This window comes from Macaca mulatta, chromosome 3, assembly GCF_049350105.2.
Source record: "Macaca mulatta isolate MMU2019108-1 chromosome 3, T2T-MMU8v2.0, whole genome shotgun sequence".
NCBI classification, from domain to species: domain Eukaryota; kingdom Metazoa; phylum Chordata; class Mammalia; order Primates; family Cercopithecidae; genus Macaca; species Macaca mulatta.
The window spans coordinates 6,765,642-6,782,529 of NC_133408.1; the positions used below are offsets into that span (position 1 = coordinate 6,765,642).

Here is a 16,888-nt window from a genome sequence, read left to right on the forward strand (position 1 = left end):
CATGTGCTCGCTTTAGTAGAGACTGATAATTTTCCACAATAACTTTACTGATTTACATTCCTACCTGCATTGTTTGAGGGTCTGGTTGCTCCACAGTCTTAAGACTCTGAATGTATTCTGTCTTTTCCATTGTAGTTATTCTGGTGGATGTATAGTAGTACCCCATTGTACTTTTAATTTGCTTTTTCTTGATGACCAATGGCACTGAAGCACTTTTTAATGTGCTTATTGGCCATTTATATATTGGCCTTTGTGAAGTGACTGTTCACACCTTTTGTGCATGTGTGTGTGTGTGTGTGTGTTGTTTTCTTTTCTTTTCCTTTTTGGAGACAAGGTCTCACTGTGTTGCTCAGGCTGGAGTGCAGTGGTGCGATCTCAGCTCACTGCAACTTCTGATTCCCAGGCTCAAGCAATCCTCCCACCCCTGCCTCCTGAATAGCTGGGACTACAGGAGCATGCCACCACGCCCAGCTAATTTTTGGTTGAGAGAGGTCTTGCTATGTTGCCCAGGCTGAATTCCTGGGCTCAAGACCTACCTCGGCCTGCAAAAGTGCTGGGATTACAGGCATGAGCTACTGCACCCAGCACTTTTGTCCATTTTTGTTGGACTATTTTTTTATATTAGTGTGTAGGAGTTCATTATGTATTTTGGGTACAAATCTTTGGTCAAATATTATTTTCCTACCTTATAAAGTACTACCTATCCCTGAGGATTTACTTCTGGTTTTTGTCTCTTCTTGTTCTTTACACCTGATATGGTTTGGCTGTGTCCCCACCCAAATCTCATCTTGAATTCCCACATGTTTTGGGAGGGACCCAGTGAGAGGTAATTGAATCATGGGGGTAGGTCATTCCTGTGCTGTTCTCATGATAGTGAGTAAGTGTCATGAGATCTGATGGTTATTATAAGGGGAAGTTTTCCTGCACAAGTTCTCTCTCTTTGCCTGCTGCCAACCACGTAAGACGTGACTTGCTCCTCCTTGCCTTCCACCAGGATTGTGAGGCTTTCCCAGCCGTGTGGAACTATAAGTTCAATTAAATCCCTTTCTCTTGTAAATTGCCCAGTCTTGGGTATGCCTTTATTAGCAGTGTGAAAACAAACTAAGACAACACTTTTCTTGGAATATCTCACCCAGTGATAGACTTCCATTTCCCTGGCTGCCAAATCTGCCTCTAGGGTCTTGGACTCCTATTTCCAATTTGCTATTGGGTGGCCCAAGGGCAGTGCCCTCTTTACCTTAGTGAAACTGACACGTCGTTTCCTTTACCAACCAGCTCTGTCTTGTAGGCTCTCTTTGTAATGGTATAACTGTGCAACTGGGCATGCAAGCAATTACATGTGCCTCGTATTGACTTTTTTATTTTCTTCACTCTTATTGCTCCCACATCCCTGCCCACCAATGCTGGTAGGATCATATCAGACATATCTATAATTAGGCCTTTTTTCTCCCTTCACACCACCAATGCCCAGCTGGCCTAGACCTCCAGCAGAGCAGTCTAGCCAGACTTTCTGCCTGCAGTCTTCTCTCCCTGTCTACTCAGAGTTTACTTTCTCCAACTTCAGTCTGGGAAATTGATTGTTCTTTGTCAGGACTTTCAATGACTCCCTACTTTTTAAAATAGCTTATTAAAATATAATTTATATACCATAAAAAGAATCCACTTAAAGCATTCCGTTTAATGGTTTTTAGTATATTCACAGATATGGTGCCTTCACCACAGTCAATTTTAGCAGATTTTCATCACTTCAAAAGAAACCCTGCACCCTTTAGCTATCACCCTCCTATCCTGTCCCATTACCCCAGTCCTAACCATAGGTAAACCACTGATTGACTTTATGTCTCTACAGAGCTCCCTCTTCTGGACATTTCATATGAATGGAATCATATAGTATGTGGCCTTTTGTTGCTGTAATCTAGGGTCATCCCCATTGTAGCTTGTGCCAGTGCTTCACTCCATTTTATTGCTGAGTGATATCCCATTGTACGGCTAAGCCACATTTTGCTTACCTATTCTTCAGGGGATAGACACATAGGCTGTTTCCACCATTGGCTATTATACATAATGCTGCTTTAAACATTTGCACACAGTTTTGTGTGGACATATGTTTTCATTTCTCTTGGGTATGTGCCTAATTGTCCTTATTGTCTGCAGGGCTAAGCTCATGCTTTTTAGCTTGGCAACCGACACTCTTTACAATCTTGACTTTATAATCAGCACCTGGAAGGTAACCTCTTGCAGGTCAGTGCCCTTCCACACCTTGGTTATTAGTGTGTCTGCTGGTCTTGGCATAGTGCCAGGTACATGATAGGTGCTGAAGAGTGTTTTCAAGATAAATGAATCTGAGGAACCTGTAGCTCCCTCTTCAAATCATGCAACACTTTTAACTGTGCATTGAATTTCCTGCTTCCCAGCACCTTTTTATTTCTCTCCTGACTGGGACAACTTAATGTCCTAATATTTTTTAAGACTTCTGCCTAGAATGTACTTTTCTTTCCTCCTCTGGAAAGTTGTTTCCATTTTTCCTAGGTCAGGTTAGTTTCTCTATCACTTATGCTCCTGTTGCATTTTGTGAATGTTTCTGTCACAACGTTCAGCAAATAGAGTTATAATTTACCTCCCTACATGAACTATAGTACCTTTCAGACTAAAATTTCCTGGACAGTAGTACCAGGACTTGTTCTGTCTTGCATTACTGGGTGCTTCCACAAGACCTGGTACCTAGTAGGTGCTCAATAAATATTACTACATCAGTGAATGCTTGTGTCATTGCCTACTGCAAATTCCTCCCACATCTCCTCTTTTCACCCTGCCCTGTGTGAATCTTAAGAAAAGCTAAAATATTGACTTATTTTCTTTTTGGTGTAACATTCTTCTCTATGTTTGTCACTGGAGCCTTGGTTATGCCATCTGTTACAGCGATGTAAAATATTGAGAAGTCTGCAACTGAAGAAACAGTTCTCCAAGGTCCCTCCCCTTAGCTCCGTTAGTGTTGGTACCCCAGGATTTTCAACCTTGAATTTCACAAGATTGTGCCGAATGTTTCATTTAGCTTTCTGTTCTGAACCCACGATTATTTTTTAGGAACTTTCACACACACACACACACACACACACACACACACACACACACACGATTCACATTAAGGTTGCCTCTGCCCTTACTGGAGGAAGCAAATGTTACTGTATTAAAGAGCAGGAGGCACTCTATAAAAAGAAGTGCTATTATTTAGGCAGATGGATGGTCCCTTAGATGGAAGAAACAAAAGCTGTTGGAATATAGTTTGGGTTTTCTTTTGCCTGTGGCCATATGATGTGTCTCTTAGAGAATGAGTTTATGTTACATTATTAAACCCAGTGGCATGAAGGAGAAAGACTAATGTAAGATTCTTTAAAAATATAAGGAGAAGTGACAGTAATCCCCCGTAGGTCGCTTATCTCTTTAACTACAAGGATTAAACATTTATTTATCATTTTTTTTCCTGCAGTCATTTAAATAACTTCACAGGCTGGCTTGTGGAATGTGATTTTCAATAAGAAACTATACATTTAATTAAGCAATGTTTCTTGTATACATTTACATTTTTAAAGTCTTGCTATTCTTAACAAGACTGCTTTTAGGATACAAGAGGATAAATTCAAATATGACCAAATTTTGCTTAGTTCAAATTACCCACAGTCGGGTTGATGGAAGAATAATGTAGGGGAAAAAAAAATAAAAGAATCCTGGTGGAATTAATTAGCCTTGAAGAGTGACAGTTACCTCATTCCTAACAATATGTTTGGGGTAATGTCAGTTTCTTAGAAAGCTCAAATGTAAAATTACAGTGCTACTATCAGCATTTTTATTTGAGTTGAAAACTGCCATGTTGAACTATTAACTATGCTTCTGATCTGAACCAATTTCTTAGTTAGCAATAATTTTCATATTCTGACTTATGAAGCATTGCTAAAGACTTTAGTTATGGTTGGGAGAGAAAACTATAAAACACTTATGACTTGATGAACACCCCTGCCTCTCTTCTCTGTGGGTAAGATCTATCACTTGTACAAAATGTATTTTTCTCTGCCACCTTTTGACGAATGGTGTTCACTGTGTTTCCCAGCTTAGCCATAGCCCCCACTGGCCCTGGAGGGCAAACTCTTGGTTTCTGCCAGCGATGGAGACCAAGAGAAAAAAGATGGATGATTCAAGTAAGATACCTGGAGGATGCTAAATCTCATGGACACAGCTTCCCCTGGATCTGACTTTCCAGAATACAGGCAGGCATATAATGAAACTAGCATAGTGATGTGAAGAGGCCTCACCTATTCTTGTATGAGTGTGAAGAGTGAAACTTTCGCGAATTGTTGTCTTGGTTCATTTTCTGCTACTATAACAGAATACACAAACTGAGTAAATTATAAACAACAGAAGTTTATTTGGCTCATGGCTCTGGAGGCTGAGAAGTCCAAGGCCATCAGGTGAGGGTCATCCTGGGTGGAAGGATGGAAGACAGAAGCAAGTGCTCAGGATAGAAAGAAAATGGGGGCAGAATGTATTATTGTATAAGGAGCTGACTCCTGTGATCATGACATCAATTCATTTATGAGGGCTCTGCCTCTTATGAGTCACCTTTTTGAGGTCCCACCTCCCAATACCATTACCCCGGCAGTTAAATTTCAACATGAGTTTTGGCAGGAACATTCAAATCGTGGTATTCTGCCCTGGCCTCCTGAAACTTCTAACATACAAAATGCATTCATTTCATCCTGGTACCCCAAAAGTCTTAACTAATTCCAGCATCAATTTGAAAGTCCAAAGTCTCATCTAAATCAGATATGAATGAGACTTAGGCATGATTCATCTAGAGGCAGATTCCCTCCAGCCATGAGCTATGAATCAAAGCAAGCTATCTAATTCCAAAACTTAATGGTGAGACAGGCACAGGATGGACGTTCCCATTCCAAAAAGGAGAAAGAGGCAGGAAGAGGTGACAGGCTCCAAGGAAATCTAAAACCAACAGAGAAAACAACCTTAAGTTTAAAGCTGGATAATAATCCCCTTTAATTGCATTTCCCTCACCCGGGGCACACTGGGATGGGTGTTGGGTCCCCAGGGCCTCAGGAAAAGCTGCCTTGATGGCTTTGTTGGGCTCTTGGGCTCAGTTCACCCAGAAGCTCTCATGGGTTGGAGTCTTGTGCCTTCACCTCTCCCAGGCTGATGTTATGTGCTGGTAGCTCTACAATTCTGGGGTCTCAGGGCCAGCCCCACTTCCATGACTCCACTAGGCGTTACTCTAGTGGACAGTCTCTGCAGCAGCTCTGGCCCATTAGTTCTTCTCAGCACCGCCCTAATGGGGACTGTTTGTGCCAGCTCCTCCTCTAAAACAAGTCTCTGCCCAGGGCCCCAGGCTTTCTGGGAGGTCTTTGAAGTTTAGGTGGAGGAACCCATGCCCCACAGCTTTTGCATTCTGTGCACCTGCAGAATTAACACAACGTGGATGCCACCAAAGTTTACGACTAGTATCTTCCAGAGCAGCAGGTTAAACCAGGCCTGGGACCACCTGAGTCATGGCTGGGGCAGCTGAGGAATACTTTGTTACAATGCAGGGGACAGGTCCCGACACAGCTCGGGTAGCAAGCCATGGAGAGTGCCCAGGCATAGTTATTAGATCATCTAGTTATTAGATTAATGTCTCCTCTGCCTCCCCCTACTTCTTCCTTTATTGGGACAATCTAAAGTTGGTGCTTAGTGTTTAAATGACTGGTTATGTGACCATTTAGTTGCTTAACAAGACATAGTGCTAAAATGCATGAGCTCATTTCACCATACCAATTCTTGACCACTGCATGCCATTCTCATAACTTTCCAACAGTTCTTCCTAATGAAGTTCTTTCTAGGCTATAGTAGCCCAGGAATCTCATTACACTTGCCCCACCTCATCCCCACACCAACATACTTATTGATATATTTACTAAACTTAAAGAATGAAGTTGTGCCACGTGCACTGTAAGGTGTATTTGTGCAAGGAGAGAGAGCAATCCCTCCCATCTCTCTTTAGTGAGGTTAGGGGTTAACCTTCTTGGTTTTACTAAATAGAAGTCTGCATTCCATACAGGCACACGAGAGCAAGTTTTCCTAATGTAACTATGACTCAACACACATCTCAAGGCCCTGCAGGATTCTGTGTCATTGACCACTGTGTTTATACTGATAAACTTTTCTATAATTGAAACCTTTGGCCCTGGTGATATTTCCATCCTATATGACACCAGTGAAAAGAAAACAGTATGGCGATTCCTCAAGGATCTAGAACTAGATGTACCATATGACCCAGCCATCCCATTACTGGGTATATACCCAAAGTATTATAAATCATGCTGCTATAAAGACACATGCACACGTATGTTTATTGCGGCACTATTCACAATAGCAAAGACTTGGAATCAACCCAAATGTCCATCAGTGACAGACTGGATTAAGAAAATGTGGCACATATACACCATGGAATACTATGCAGCCATCAAAAAGGATGAGTTTGTGTCCTTTGTAGGGACATGGATGCAGCTGGAAACCATCATTCTTAGCAAACTATCACAAGAACAGAAAACCAAACACCGCATGTTCTCACTCACAGGTGGGAACTGAACAATGAGATCACTTGGACTCGGGAAGGGGAACATCACACACTGGGGCCTATCATGGGGAGGGGGAGGGGGGAGGGGGGAGGGATTGCATTGGGAGTTATACCTGATGTAAATGAATTGATGGGTGCTGACGAGTTGATGGGTGCAGCACGCCAACATGGCACAAGTATACATATGTAACAAACCTGCACGTTATGCACATGTACCCTAGAACTTAAAGTATAATAATAATAAAATAAATAAATAAATAAATGAAAAAAAAAAGAAAAGAAAGAGTTTTCATTGGTGCCATATATGGCCTAACAGCCAGAGTGATCCTCAGATCTCATCCCAGTGGTGGACCTCTTAGGTAGATATCATCGGCCAACATCCCCAGGGAGGTGTTGGTCTTCGAGTGTGATATCATCCACGTTGTTATTTCTAGCATTGTTGAACAAGACACTTCTTGAGATGCACAGATTGACAATAGCTTTTGATACTTGCCCTGATCAAGGAGAAAGAGGGTCTTTTCAGGGGCCCCTCTACTTTGGGGACATCTATACTCTGTGGCTCTCACAGGGGAGCAGAATTCACATCAGTATGTAGGCTTTCCTGTTCATAATGGAAGGGGGCCACAATTTGTAAGCATCTCTCTATATCAGGACCTCTGCTAAAGGCTTTCGTCTGTACCTCCCACCTTCTCTCTTTCTCTCTGTCTCAACTTCTAACAGTCAGTTCCTAAACTAACTCCAGTCTACTTAAAAGAGATGTAATTTTGTGAAATAGAAATTCCAAAAATACTTCAAAAGGTTACATTATATTATCAACAGAAGTTTGATATACTTCGTGAATTATGAGATGGAAAATGAAAAAATGGGGACAGTGAATGCACCAACTAACAATTACGAATCACACACAGCTTGCTAGGCATTAGGTTTAGGCCTGTGAGCTCATTGAATATGTGAAGTTTAAAAATCAAAATGTTTATATAATAGATAAATGTTAGATTCTTACATGAGTATGTTTTCATAAAACAAACTACACATTGTCACTGTCCAGATTCAATGGGTTCCCAAAAACATAACAGCCTGAAAGTCTTAGTTGTGTCATTGCCTTATTCAATGTAATAATTATTGCTTGTAAAAATGTTTTAATCCAGTGATAATCTAGATGTAGTACTTTCTTCCATCTTGGTGTATTTTATTTATTGCTCATGCTGTATTGGGGAGCTCATATGGGATGTTAGTTGGCACTTTCTGATTATTTTATTTAAAATAGAAAAACATCTCAGAAAGACACGGTTGTAGAGGGTAACTAGCAGAGCCTCAGTTGTTGTCTCATGTTGAGTTATCTGAAGGGAGATGCTCAGAGGAAGAGTTGGCACGCAGAAGGCCTCTTGGGAGTGTATTCTCAAGAGACACATCAGCAAGGATGTGAGGAAGGCAGAATGAGTGGAGGGAGAAGCTCCTCTGCAAAGCTCTGTCAATAGCGGTCTCAGCTGGGATGCACCTTCAGCATTGTTGCACCTTAACATGAGGGGGCCAGGCCTGTGGAGCCACCTTTGACCAGTCATTCCCTGCAGGCCTCAGACAAGGCGGTTCCCTGTAAGTGGGGCTGGTTCCCAGTGTGGGACTCAAGAGAGGACCTGCTGTGGGGCAGGGTGCATTGGCCCTAAACGGGAAATATGGAGAGAGCCCCACAGTGTCCACTTCAAGTGGCAGCAGGAAAGTACGTGCTGTGAGAGAGTCAACCACATCTATCCAGCCTTGTGCCAATGCTTGGATGCTGTGCTTCCTAACAGCAGGGTGGGGACTACCTGCTACCCTCACATTTAGTGAGCAGGCTAAATCTTATTATTAGAGGATAAGTCCAATCACCTTTGTAAATAGTGTTAATTTCTTCATCTCTTTCTTACCAAATCATATCAATTAACTACAGGCAAAGTGAGGGCCACATGTATCTTATCTCACAGACTTAGTAGCAACCCCAGCACATAGCAGGAGCCTGTAACCCCTCAGCCCCATACCGTGGAGAAAGACTAGGTCTGAAAGCACAGGCCACAGACCCACTCTATAGAGAGCTGCCTCTAATCCCCACCCAAATGAGGGGGACTGTTTTGCCACATTTGGTTCTAAGATGAGGAAACATAAATCACAGAAGCCTTCATCAGAAAGACTGAATCTAGTTCTGCCACCTTCTAGCCCTGCGTCTCGCTCAAGTGACTGTATCCTGTGTCCTTGGTCAAGTGACAGCCCTGTGAATCTGCATGTCATTGTCTGCAAAGTGGAGCCTTTGTTTACCTAGCAGAGCTGTTGTTCATCTCGAGTGTTATAAGATTGTCTGGTATGGAGTACTGTGAAGCATCCAATAAATGTTATTCTCACCTCTGACCAGTGAAGTTCATTTGAAATATCTGGGGCTTCTCCTCTCTCTTACAAATATGTAACTAGTTATATACTTGCTTTAGAAAGTCACAGAGAAGCTCAGATGGGCGACAAGTAGGCCTTCATTATGTTTATAAATCTTTTGTTTAACTTGTAAATTCTGGAAGTAACGTTTTATTTGTTCACATAACCAACACTCCAGAAAACCCTTGTTTAGGCCCTTAAATGAATTAAAAAGCTAAATGTGTATGAACACTTTTGCTGATATTTACTTGTAGAAGTGAAAGGAGAAACAATGTAAATGAAAAGAGCAGGAAAACAGTTCATAAGAATATGCATAAATTGGGCCGGGAGTGGTGGCTCACGCCTGTAATCCCAGCACTTTGGAAGGCCGAGGTGGGTGGATCACGAGGTCAGGAGATCGAGACCATCCTGGCAAACACGATGAAACCCCGTCTCTACTAAAAAATACAAAAAGCTAGCCAGTCGAGGTGGCGGGCACCTATAGTCCCAGCTACTCAGGAGGCTGAGGCGGGAGAATGGCGTAAACCCGGGAGGTGGAGCTTGCGGTGAGCTGAGATCCAGCCACTGCACTCCAGCCTGGGCGACAGAGCAAGACTCTGTCTCAAAAAAAAAAAAAAAAAAAAACAAGAATATGCATAAATTGTACATTCACTGATACTTGTGAAGTCTGTATAGAACCATGGAATTATGTAGATGATGTATAAGAGAATGAAACAGTTATAAAAATGGTACCTTTTATGTATGTACACTTTAACATGATATAATTATATAGATAAGGCATGGAGGCAGGTGGACCAGAAGGGAAATGTAAAACTCAAAACAGACACTGTAGGCTGGTGGAGTTGAGTCATGCTTTTGTCAGAATTCTCTTTATTGTTATGTCCTATTTTAAATAAAAGTGCATTGTTGATTTGACATTCTATTTTCTGATAATGGTGTTTTTTTTTTTAACATGGTTTACTCTACAAAGAACCCAAATTTACAAGAAAAAGACAACCCCATCAAAAAGTGGGCGCAAAGAGAAACTTCTCAAAAGAAGACATTTACACAGCCAACAAACATGAAAAAAAGCTCGTCATCACTGGTCATTAGAGAAATGCAAATCAAAGCCACAATGAGATACCATCTCCTGCCAGTTAGAATGGCTATCGTTAAAAAGTCTGGAAACAACAGATGCTGGAGAGGATGTGGAGAAATAGGAATGCTTTAACACTGTTGGTGGGAGTGTAAATTAGTTCAACCACTGTGGAAGACAGTGTGGCGATTCCTCAAGGATCTAGAACCAGAGATACCATTTGACCCAGCAATCCCATTACTGGGTATATACCCAAAGGATTATAAATCATTCTATAAAGACACATGCACGTGTATATTTATTGCGGCACTATTCACAATAGCACGTGGAACCAACCCAAATGCCCATCAATGATAGACTGGATAAATAAAATGTGGCACATATGCACCATGGAATACTGTGCACCCATAAAAAGGATGAGTTCATGTCCTTTGCAGGGACATGGATCGAGCTAGAAACCATCATTCTCAGCAAACTAACACAAGAACAGAAAACTGAACACCGCATGTTCTCACTCATAAGTAAGAGTTGAAGAATGAGAACACATGGACACAGGGAAGGGAACATCACACACCAGGGCTTGTTGGGGGTGGGGGGCTGGGGGAGGGATAGCATTAGGAGAAATACCTAGATGATGGGTCGATGGGTGCAGCAAACCACCATGGCACATGTATACCTATGTAACAAAACTACACATGTATCCCACAACTTAAAGTATAATAAAAAATAATAAAATGCTTTACATGTGATTTTCAATTTTAATTAAAAATGTGACTAATTTTATTTCATAATAACCCTCAGTGTACCTAGTAATGAGAGCAATTTGATCCCAGCAACAAGATCTAGGCATTCACACATTCAGCTTCCCTTTACTGAGAGCCCAGTGAGAGCTGGGCGCTATGCTCCAGGTAATAGTGGGAGTAAATCAAGACCTTGTCCTCATGAGGCTTATCTCTAGTGGCAGAAGATAGACAATAAGTGAATACAAGCTATATAATACACAGTCCGATCATGGCCAGTGTGGGGACAAAACAGGGCTTGGAGCATGAGGCAAAAAACCAATCTATTAAACAGGGCTTGGAGCATGAGGCAAAAAAACAATCTATTTAAAAATTAGCATCCAGGGTAACTTAACAGTTTGTGCACAAAATGTGAAATTAGGATGGCGCCTTATTTTTTAGTATCAGCCTGTCTGCTCATAGCATTTTGAGAAAATTTGAGTTATTTGGTTTTATTTGAGCCTGAGCCTCATGATTAATTTTCAAGATAACTTTCTGAGGCCAGACATTGAACTGCAAATGTCAAAGGCATGTTTTACTTACCCATGGATCCCCGTGTTGTCTTCTTGCAGTTTTCAGTGAAGACCTACACTCCAGCCTCTACTTTGTCAATGCATCTCTGCAAGAGGTAGTGTTTGCCAGCACCACGGGGACTCTGGTGCCCTGCCCCGCAGCAGGCATCCCTCCTGTGACTCTCAGATGGTACCTAGCCACGGGCGAGGAGATCTACGATGTCCCCGGGATCCGCCACGTCCACCCCAACGGCACTCTCCAAATTTTCCCCTTCCCTCCTTCAAGCTTCAGTACCTTAATCCATGATAATACTTATTATTGCACAGCTGAAAATCCTTCAGGGAAAATTAGAAGTCAGGATGTCCACATCAAGGCTGGTGAGTACAGCTCTGGGCTTTGTTTTTTCTGTGCCTGCTTGGGGTGGGAGGACAATGACAATGACAAATAGCAAAATGCCATTGCAGCAGAGGACTAATGAAAACCCCATCATCAGTTCATTCTGACCTTGCTGATGACTTCTTTAAGATCTCCTTGTTTAGATTTCAGAGTGCCTTACATTGTTGGAACTAAACCTTGAAAGCAGCAATTAGCAAGTTGGCAAGTTCTAACATCCCACCCTCCTTATATTTTGTCTAATTTGATACTCTAATTCAAGTTTTCAGCGTCTCAAATCCAATGCATTTGCTTCCACCCCTCCTTTTTCCCCCTTGCCCTTCTCCTACCCCATCGTGGGGGAGGAGAAAGAGAGAAAAAATATGACAAATGGTTGAGCTGGAATAAAACCATAGCATCAAGATGTACTGTTATGGAAACAGAATCAATCTAATATCCTTGCTTTCCTTGTGAAATAGAAAGGCTATTTTAACATTTTTGACTGTATCACATGTTGCTGAAATGTTGTTGGTGCATAAATCCTGAATGGGCTATGTTCCTTTTAACAACATATTGTGTCTTTTTTTAATCACCAATGCTACAAGTCAACCCAGGAAAGAATACTGCCTGAGATACACAGACATCAAAGGCTATATATACAGGACAGATTGTGTGGTTCTATAGATTTAACAAAGCCCTGCAAAACAAACTCACAGCTAGACTCCTGTTAGCAAACAGCATTTTAATTTTTTTAAGTCTAGCTCTGAAATACTTGTGTAGACTGACATAATATAATAGCAGGGCAAAGAGAATGTGACTTTGATTTTTTTCTTATACACCAGGTAGCTGGGGGAGCTTTGCAATAATTTCTTCAGTAAGTGAGTAGGTGCTGGTAGAAGACATCACAACATGAGAAAAATATGAGGTGTTTCTGAATTCCTGCATATGATCTCTTTGATGTAAGCCATCAAACATTAGACTATGACTCATGCTGCTAGCTAGTCATTTTCCCAACTATATTTTGATCTCTGTGACACGCTCATGAATTCCAAAACCTGCATGAGGATTCACATAAGGAAGAACAAAAAAAGATTGTCTTTAATCAAGATATATGAAAATTTGATGTGTCAGATAATTACAATAAAGCAAATGCAATTTGTAAAGGGACCTCTAAACCTGACAAACAGGGAGATATAGTGAATGACTTTTACTGGGAAGACTGCACATTTTAATGATGTGTTATAAAAGCGTATTTATAATCTACAAAACACCACTTATAGGGAAACCTGGAATTTCAAAAAACTATATCTGTATGTATTAATCCATTATGTCTGCCTTGGATTTTCTGTCAGATAAAGAAATGAAATGCTTACTCCTGTTTTAACTATCGTCTTCTAAATTAGTCATAGAATTCATTGTTTTTTGCATGGCACTGAAAGTTTTAGAGCATGGAAATTGCATCATCTTGTCTGGCATCTGTGCTACCTGCCTCTTCCTACCCAGTTGTGCTTTCAGTCTTTATGTGCTGGTGTTCTTGACATCTGAAACCCTATGGACGATGAATCCAGAATATAGATGACTCCTGTATGAGTTTGAACGTATAAGATGGGCAGTCATATTACCCAAATCAAATTTCTCTCCTGATTTCATTTTGCTTTTTATTATGAACACATAATGGTTATAATAATCTTTAGGTTGTCACACTGGATACTTGAAAATCTTTTTTCACCCTGTTTATATAAATGTGGGTACAGAACTGGAAGCTTGTACAAAAAGGCAGATGAAGAGCATAAATGCTACCTTTTTTTTGACAGCTGAAGGGTAAGTTTGAAGGCAATGACTGCTCACTCATGGGGCATCCTGTTCTGTATCAGGTCATCCTAAATGTCTAAATATCCCTGTAGATTGGTGTTTGGATTTTCCCGGAATAAGTTTTTAGGTTGAATGATGTCATAATCTTTCCTTTGGCAGCACAAGGGATTCTCATTCTTAATTTTCAGAAACTTTGACCTAGGTCTGGGTGCTAGCAATTGAAGGAAGGTTTACTCATCATGTGTCATTAATCATCAATCCTAGTTCTAACGTAAGATATTTTCTTGCTTATTCTAAGGGCTGGAATGCAGGTGGGCCACTTGAGACAGTATTGCTCCTTACCCAGGCTGCCTTTGCTACATAGCAAGTAGCAATCAGCCGCATGATCCTGGGCAAGTCAGTGGATTTTTTATGATTGTTTTCTCCTTAGCAAACTGTGCTTTCTTTTTTCTTTTTTTCTTTTCTTTTCTTTCTTTCTTTTTCTTTTCTTTTCTTTTTTTTTTTTTTTGAGATGGTGTCTCACTCTGTTGCCCGGGTTGGAGTGCAGTGGCACGATCTCGGCTCACTGCAAGCTCCGCCTCCCAGGTTCACACCATTCTCCTGACTCCGCCTCCCGAGTAGCTGGGACTACAGGCGCCCGCCACCACACCTGGCTAATGATTTGTATTTTTAGTAGAGACGGGTTTCACCACGTTAGCCAGGATGGTCTCGATCTCCTGACCTCATGATCTGCCCGCCTCAGCCTCCCAAAGTGCTGGGATTACAGGTGTGAGCCGCCATGCCCGGCTGCAAACGGTGCTTTCTAACATTTGACTAGAACTTTTGCTTGTGGCCGAGATGGAGGTGCAGGAGCCACACTTACCCTTTTATCTGAAACAACCAAAAACCAGTGTCCTGAGGCTGATATGGTTTGGCTCTGTGTCTGCACCCAAATCTCATCTTGGAAGATAATCTGCATAATCCCTATGGGTCCTGGGAGGGACCCAGTGGAAGGTCATTGAATCATGGGGTAGGTTCCCCCTTTCTGTTCTCGTGAGAGTGAGTGAGTCTCATGAGATCTGATGGTTTTATAAGCACCTGACATTTCCCTTGCTGACACTCATTCTCCTGCCACCTGTGAAGAGTGCCTTATGCCATGATTGTACGTTTCCTGAGGCCTCCCCAGACATTCAGAACTATGAGTTAATTAAACCTCTTTTCTTTATAAATTACCCAGTCTTGGGTATTTCTTCATAGCAGTGTGAGAACGGACTAATACAACCAGCTAAAAAAAACAAACAACAAACAAAGCAGACAAAATATCTGAAGCAACCATTTTCAAGACTGGACCTCAGGCAGGAGAGGAAAGCAAGCCTTAAGGAGCTGGAAATAAGTTGTGTCCTATGATTGCCTTATGCTTCAGGATAAAGAATATCCAAATCTGCACAGAAATTTGCATAGCAACTTTATTCATCATTGTCAAAAAATGGAAGCAAGAAAGATGTTCTTCAGTATGTGAGTGGATGGGGTAAAGAATCTCTCCTTGACTAACTTTGGAAAAGCTCCTCTGAGCCCTCCTCTCAATGAGTCCTTGACCTTAGCTTTTCATGTCTGATCTATGGTTCCCAACTTTAGCAAGAATCCTGCTAAATCATCCCCTTACTCTTGATACTTGATCACTCTTGATATCTGAGCAAGTTCTTCCTGTCCCATCTTTGATGTATACATGTTTGACCTGACTTTAGCAAGAATCTGTTAGGCCAGTTTAGCAAGAATCCTCATACCTTTGATATCTCCTCTTTCTAATTTTCCACCCACTGGTCCCCTCACTGTGTTCACTGGCTATATAAACCCTCACTTATCCTGGTTGAATATGAAGTCAAATTACCCTTCCCTATTGCAGTGATCATAGATGACTCCCACCAGAATAGACTTGAAGATAATCTTCCTTATCTTTCTAATAAGTGTTAGAACATTTTTTCTGTTTTTTAATTTTTTTTTTTTTGAGAGGACTTCTCCCTCTCTTGTCCATGTCGGAGTGCAGTGATGGGATCATGGCTCACTGCAGCCTCAACTTCCTGGGCTCAGGTGATTCTCTCACCTCAGCCTCCCAAGTAGCTGGGGCTACAGGCATGAGCCACCACACCTGGCTAATTTTTAAAAAAAAATTTGTGTAGAGAGGAGTCTCACTATGTTGCTCAGACTGGTCTCAAATTTCTGGGCTCAAGCCATCTGCCTGCCTTGGCCTCCCAAAGTGTTGGGATTACAGGAATGAGCCACAGGGTCCACCTACAGTTTTTCTTTAACATTATACAAATTATAGTATAAAATGAAGTATTGGCCAGCAATAGAAAAAATGAACTATCAAGCTATGAAAAGATATGGGGGTAAATACCTGTTACTAAGTGAAAGAAGGCAATCTGAAAAAGCGACATAGTACACCCTCTTACCTACTTGACATTCTGGAAGAGATAAACTAGAGAGACAGTAGAAAGATCAGGAGTTTCCAGGGGATAGTCAGGAGGGAGGGAGGATTGAACAGATGGAGCACAAGGGATTTTTAAGGCAGTGAAACTGCTCTGTATGATACGATACTATAATGGCGGATACCTGCCATTATGCAAAGAACTTACAACATACAGTGAAACGTAATGTGAACTACGGACTTTAGTTAATAATAATAATGTATAAATATCAGTTTATTAATTGTCACAAATGTATCACACTAATGTAAGATGCTAATAATGAGACAAATTGAAGAAGGTGGTTAGAGGGAGAATATGGCAACTTGCTGTGAATTTTTTTCTCTAAACCTACAATTGCTCTAAAAAAATCAAGTTTATTCCAAAAAATTAAAACATACTTCAAGTAGCTTAATGACAAAGTAAGCCCCAAGGGAAGGGATGGTGAGATTTAAAAAGAAGTGGAAAAATGCAGGCCAAAATTTTCCAAATTTGATGAAAACTATAAACCTGAAGATCCAAGGAGCTCAACAAACCCCAAGTTCAAGACATGTGAAGAAAAAAATGCACAAAGGCACATTAAAATACAATAAAATTGTTCAGAGCAATGATAAAGATAAAATATCAAAAACACCTACAGAAGAAAGGCATATTACACACAAAGGAACAAAGATAAAGAATGACAGCAGACGGGTTTTTTGTTGTTGTTGTTGTTAATGTTTTGTGTGTGTGTGTGTTTATGAGACAGGGCCTTGCTCTGCTCTGTCAACCAGGCCAGGGTGCAGTGAGGTGATCATTGCTCACTGCAGCCTCAACTTCCCTGGCTCAAGTGATCCTCCCATCTCAGCCTCCCAAGTAGCTGGGACCACAGGTGCATGCC

At 41.3% G+C, this 16,888-nt stretch overlaps 1 protein-coding gene across 1 annotated transcript in view; it reads left to right on the forward strand.

Annotated features, from left to right (window-relative positions):
• DSCAM (DS cell adhesion molecule) overlaps positions 1-16,888 on the forward strand; it is an 831,700-nt gene that overhangs the window by 140,277 nt on the left and 674,535 nt on the right. Inside the window, exon 2 of the mRNA XM_028845317.2 lies at positions 11,443-11,760. Within this exon, the coding sequence (XP_028701150.1) occupies positions 11,443-11,760 (318 nt within the window). The remainder of the gene's footprint in view (positions 1-11,442; positions 11,761-16,888) is intronic.